General features: G+C 57.2%; 1 protein-coding gene across 2 annotated transcripts; it reads left to right on the top strand.

Annotated features, from left to right (window-relative positions):
* The first annotated feature begins 232 nt into the window (after positions 1 to 232).
* Positions 233 to 5,432, top strand: LBX2 (ladybird homeobox 2). Of its 2 annotated transcripts, none has more exons than XM_026717171.2 (3): positions 233 to 1,315; positions 4,221 to 4,699; positions 5,081 to 5,432. In XM_026717171.2, exons 1-2 carry the CDS (start codon positions 994 to 996, stop codon positions 4,691 to 4,693), a joined length of 795 nt encoding a protein of 264 aa, XP_026572956.2. In that variant the 5' UTR covers positions 233 to 993; the 3' UTR covers positions 4,694 to 4,699; positions 5,081 to 5,432. The 2 variants fall into 2 exon arrangements, with proteins under 2 accessions (XP_026572956.2, XP_087791877.1); XM_087935751.1 differs by having other exon boundaries at positions 758 to 1,190; positions 1,224 to 1,315; positions 4,221 to 5,432.
* Positions 5,433 to 5,744: the final 312 nt, after the last annotated feature.

Genomic DNA, 5,744 nt, shown 5'->3' with positions numbered 1-5,744 from the left:
AAGGCCGGGCGATAGGCCGGGCTGGAAGGCTGTATCACAGGACCCCAGCACAACGGCGCGCCCCTCCCGATCCCTCCTGCAAAGAAAGGGAGGGAGGAGAAAGGGGCCTTCATCCGCTGCACGCTAAGGGCCTTGGGAACGGCCTCCGCCCCTCCCGCAGAGCTAAAGGCGTGGGTCGGGCGGGGACGCGAGCGGCCAAGCCTCGGGGGTCTTTTTTCTCCCGGCCTCGCCGAGGGAATTGCGGGCGTTGGGAGACCCGGAGAAGGCAGCCCATTCCCTGGGAGGGAGGGAGGGAGGGAGGGAGGAGCTGCCCCATCCTCCGGCTCTCTCGCGGGACTGCCCGGATAAGCAGAGTCCGCATGGAAGGCGTTACTGGACGGCCGAAGGGAGCTCGTTCCCTGGAGACGCACTCTGGGGCAGCTTGGGGCCGCCAAGGCCCGGGCGCCGGAGCTGCGCAAAGGTTATTCCGGGCCGGCCTGCGAGCTCCGGAAAAGCGACGAGACGGTGGTTCCTTCGCCCAGTAGGCCTGAGAAGCGGGGATCCCCCTTCCCGCCCCCCGTTCCCCCCACGCCTCCCCCTCTCAGACTCAGGAACTTTGCTAACACTTCGCCGCTGGCTCCTCCTACGCCGTGCCCAGCCGATGGCCCAGCCTGTGCGCCTTTAAGGCTGGAGCGCCCGAGCTGGCTTGGTTGCGACTGTAGGGGCTGGAGGCGCAGAAGACCCGTCGGGCGCCCCCCTCGTCCCCGGGCGCCACAACAGACGCGGCCCAGAAGCGGTATGGGCGGGGGGCATTGTGCCACTCTGAACGCCTAGGCCGGGCTCCAGGGCCGCTCCGCACCATCCAGGGCTAAACGCGCCTGGTTTCTTGAGGCCCGAGGGCAGCCTCCCAATGACCCGCAGGGGGTGCTGAATCCTCGCCCGGCCCGCTCTGGCGCTTGGGACAAGCCCCGGGCTTGTCCTCCCCTTCCCTCCCTCCTCTCTCCTCCCCCCGCAATGACATCCGCGAAGGAAGGGAAGGCTGTTCCCGCGCTGCCGCAGCCGGGCGCAGCAGAAGAGAGGCGCCGGAGCCCCCTGGACCACCTCCCTCCTCCTGCCAATTCCAGCAAACCCCTCACCCCCTTCAGCATCGAAGACATTCTCAGCAAACCTTCCGGGCACAAAGCCCCTGCCTCCCGCCTTCGGGAAAAGGTTGCAGGCTCGGCTGGAGCCCCGCGGAACGGGGTGCCCGCCCCCGACTCTCCGCTCTGCGCCCTGGAAGAGCTGGCTAGCAAGATGTTCAAAGGGCTGGAGCTCAACGTGCTTCAGGCGGCCGAAGGTAAGGGCGGTCGACGGGCGGGAATGGGTGCGGGCATAAGCCGGAGTGGGCCAGGCTGCTCCCTGGCTCGCTTTGCGGGAACCTGGGGCTCGCTTGCTGCAAAAGTGGGGTCTGGAGGAAGCAGGAGGGCTGCTTCCACCTTGCAGTGTCCTGGAAGACCCCATCGCGGCAGCGCTCGGTGTGGAGAAGAAGCTTAGGGGGGTCGCCCGTCGCCCCACTAGGGATTTGTGGCCGCAGAATTTCTCCCGCGTCCCCGATCCACAAAAACAACCCCGGCGGCGCCTTCATTCCTGCTCTAAGCCCAGTCCGGAGCCCGCGGATTTCCTGAGGCCGCTGCTCGTACCTGCTCGTTCCGCTGAGCCCCAGAAGCCTTGCCTGCTCCGACGGTATTCCGCTCCAGGCTTCCCAGCGGGGCAGAGCGCGGTCGCAATGGTCTCCGGAACTCTTACCGGACGGTTTTTCTTCGTTCCCGCTGGGCGACTAGAAACACAGACCGAATCGGTCGAGCCTCAGCGGAAATATCCGGGAATCCAAGCCGCCGAGCTCGGATGCAAGTCCCGCTCTATATTGAAGCTGGCCTCCCTTGCTCCCCACCGCCACCCGCTTTCCGACCCTCGGCCGGCGTCTTTAAGGACCCCCATTCTTTCGTTTCCCACATTCAGGGAGCCTGGAGGCTGCCCGGCCTCAGCTTGGAGGCCTAGCCATCCAGGCCAAATCCGGCCGGGATCAAAACGGTCCTTCCTACTCGGTGGGAAACTCTTAGCCAGAATCTGCAGCCACGGTTTATATATTTATATATTTTGTTCCCCAAAACAATTTTCCATCTGAATCTCAATTTTAAAATATTTCATTTAAATCGTCTATCTATCCTGATTGTAATTAAAAAACAAACCCTGATGTTGATTTCATTTAAAATCATCGTCGGAGTTATTTCAATAATAAATAATATTTAGTATTTTAATTTAATAATAACTAATATTATTTCAGATCTTTTGGAAATCGCCAACATACAATTTAAGAAAATAAAACAAAATAATTAATTAACAACAGCAGAGGTGCTTAGAAATTTGTTTGGGCAGTCAAATTGTGAAATTTTCTCCCTGCAAAATCTGCTTCTCAAAATAAGGATGAAATTGCAAAGATAACTGTCATCTAGATGAGAGTTTATTGAACCTGTAACTATAATTATTACAATCATAATAATGTTATACTATATACAAGTACAATTCTAGATATTTTTATTACATTGTTTTGCACCATGCAGTTAACTCTACAAAATTTTATATTATTTTACTCTATATTAAAATATAGTACACAAACACATCTAATCTTAAGAAATTATTACAAATCATTAAATTAAATTCACCTTACATTATTTATCTTAAATTGTTTCCCCTTTTTCTACTGGAACTCTTTCGCCATTTCAAGAAACCGTTATTTCCTTACTAAACCAAGGAATATTTTGCAGCGGTCTTCTTCCCAGCTCTGCTTTTATAATTATTTAGCCTTGGGCTATTTTTTTTTTTCAAAAGCGCAAATAGAAAAATGCCTCCCAAATTAATTCCCGCGCTCAGGTTTTTGTTTTGGTTGAAAATGAGGCAGGCAAAGTTGGCTGATTTGCGTTTCTTTTCTTCAATCGATCAAATCAGTCGATTGCTTTAACTTCAAGCTTATTGTAAAGTTCTTTGTTTTTTCATTTAGACGCTACTGAAACGCGGTCTTGGGCGGCGTTTCTGCCTTTATTCATTTGAGAAAAATTCGGCGGGAGAGGCCGGCCCTTCGAGCGCCCTTTTGTATTCAGAGCAAGTGCGGGATTCGCAAAATAAGGAAATCCGAGCCAGCAAATAGCTGCTGGCCGGTCTGAATCCTGATTTTTGGAGAGAGTTTTTTTTTTCATATTCTAGAAATGAATTTCTCTAGGTGGCTCTTAACACATCCAGGACGGGCTTAACCCCTGCGGACCTCTAACCCCGCATTCTGGGCCAACCCCCACTCCTCTTTCCTGCCTCTCCCCGCTGGAGAATCGGGTTCCCAGTGACCGGCGACAAAAACATTTGCCCGGTAGCGGCAGGGGCGGAGGGACCCTGCCAATCTGGGAGGCCTGCGACGGCTTTGATCCCTTCCGCCTGAAAGGTGACAGAGATCAGTTGGTAGATTCGAGGGATTCTCCCCGGGTCCAGTTCCGAAGGGGCTGAACGCCTCCTGTGTCCTTCCTGTCCAGGGTTTTCAATCCGAGGCCTTCGAGGACCTGCCAGGAAGGGGAGGCTGCAATTAAAACGTGAATTTCAGGGTGGGTGGGTGGGGGCTCTGCCCGCCTTCCTCCCCAAACTAAAAGGCAACTTGGGTGGGGATTCTCCTTCCTTCTCGGGCCTCAGTTTGGCTCCAAATGTTCGCATCCAGGCTCCCAATATCGGAGGAGGTGCAACCCAAAAGGGATTTCACTTTGGAGCAGGAAAGAATTGTAGTCTGCGGTGGGGTGCGTTGCAGAGGGGAGTGGGCTCCGGAGGGGCGTACGAGGGTCCTTTCTTTTTCTCTTGACGCCCGAAGGCCTCCACACGAGGTTCGGGATTAGGAGGGGGGTCCTCTCTGGTTGCAGGAGTGCTGTAGGTGTGCTTTTACCTTCCTGCCCAGGTGCCCCTCTCCTCACATGCACAGTTACACAACAGAAGGGGGAATTTAGCTCCAGGAGGCGGTGGTTGCAAGGGGCTCGGGGGCTTGGAAGGAGGAGGGAGGAGGAGGAGGAGGAGGAGGAGGAAGTTGGTGTAGGCACCCCAGCGCCCTTCGGAGTCCAGCTTGCCCTTCTGAGCTCCGCTTGCGTTGGCCCTGGCGCGGCCGAGAGCGAGGGCAGACCAGCCGGGCCCATTTAACCTGACGCAACCACGGCTCCTTCTTGCCTTTCCTGCAGGCCGGGACCAGTTGGGCGCCTTCGGGCCGCGCCCTTCGTCCAAAAAACGGCGCAAGTCGCGCACGGCTTTCACCAACCACCAGATCTACGAGCTGGAGAAGCGCTTCCTTTACCAGAAGTATCTCTCTCCCGCCGACCGAGACCACATCGCGGCGCAGCTGGGCCTGAGCAACGCGCAGGTGATCACCTGGTTCCAGAACCGCCGCGCCAAACTGAAGCGAGACCTGGAGGAGATGAAGGCCGACGTGGAGTCGCTCAAGAAGTTGCCCCCCGCCGCCCTGGAGAAGCTGGCCAGCATGCCCGAGTTGGAGCCCCCGGGCATCTCCGGACCCTCGCGAGCCCGCGGGGGCAGCCTCTCCCGCTCGTCGCCCCCGCCCTCACCCAGCGCCTCCCACCACACCACGGACGCTTTCTCCGACGGCGAGGAAGAGGAGGAGGAGGAAGAGGAGGAAGAGATCGACGTGGGAGACTGAGGGCCGGTGAGAGGCAAGACGGGAGGGAGAATTGCCCCCTCCAGTTGCCGCTTTCCCCCTTCTTGCCTCTGGATAACAAGGCCGCTTGAGGAGGATACAAGACCGTTCCTATCGCCCCTGCCTCCCACGGCTGCATCGGCCTCTCCTGGATTCCCGCAGCCCCGTCCTCCCTCCCCGCACCATGCACCGCACCTTAAGCGCTCCTCCCATTCCTGTCCCGCAATTCCGCATGTGCTGGACGGTCGCCGGGCTCCGCTCCCCGCATTGTGCCCTCCCGCTCTCCTCCCCTCTCCCCCCCCCCATTTTTTTTCCCAGTGGTGGGGAAGTTTTGGTGCAATTTTTAAAAGTTTGATTTTATGATTATTGTCGTTATCGTTATTTTTCCAGCGCCCCATTGTCCCTGCGGCCTCGGCTATTTTGTCTGTCTGTGAGTTCGTGTCCTTCCTTGGGTGAGGCGCCACCGGGGCACCTGCGGAGCAGGAGAGCGGGTGACATGGAGCAGATGGCCGGCCGGGCTAGAGTAAGCCGCTGGCGCCCTTTCGGAGCCGTGGCGGGACGAAGAAGCCGGCTCTTGAGAGACCCGAGGCCGGCATCGCTGGGCCTGCAACCCAGACCACCGACACCGCTCCAGGAACGGATGGCAACCCGGCCTTCTGCCCCTCCGCCGCTGCCCCTCGCGTTTTTTTCGGTCGCGTGTGCGTGTACATATTTGGAATAAAAGGACATACTTGATGCCAAACTCGCTTCCAGCATTTGTGTGACGGCGGGGAAAGTCTTGGGAGGTGGGGAGCCGAAAGGCTAGTTAAAGTTGTCGAAGAAATACCGGAGGCCAGAACGCCTTTCGTGAGTAAGCGGGGGGATCGGGGCCCGGACTCTTTCTTGGTGTCAGCAGAGGAAACGTCTGGAATCTCGCCTGGCTCAGCTGGGGGGGGTTCAAAGCCCTCGGAGAAAAGGCCTCGGGGGGGGCTCTTCGCGATCTCAGAGCTGGCCTGGATTCCCAGCTTGAGGGTTTTGCTGGGAGGAAGCCGTTTCCGAACTGAAGCAGCTTCAC

Source organism: Pseudonaja textilis, chromosome 6 (assembly GCF_049901715.1).
Source record: "Pseudonaja textilis isolate UNSWEBS1 chromosome 6, rPseTex1.2, whole genome shotgun sequence".
Lineage (NCBI taxonomy): Eukaryota > Metazoa > Chordata > Lepidosauria > Squamata > Elapidae > Pseudonaja > Pseudonaja textilis.
Note: the sequence above shows the minus strand (reverse complement) of the source record. Positions and strands in the feature narration are given on the sequence as shown.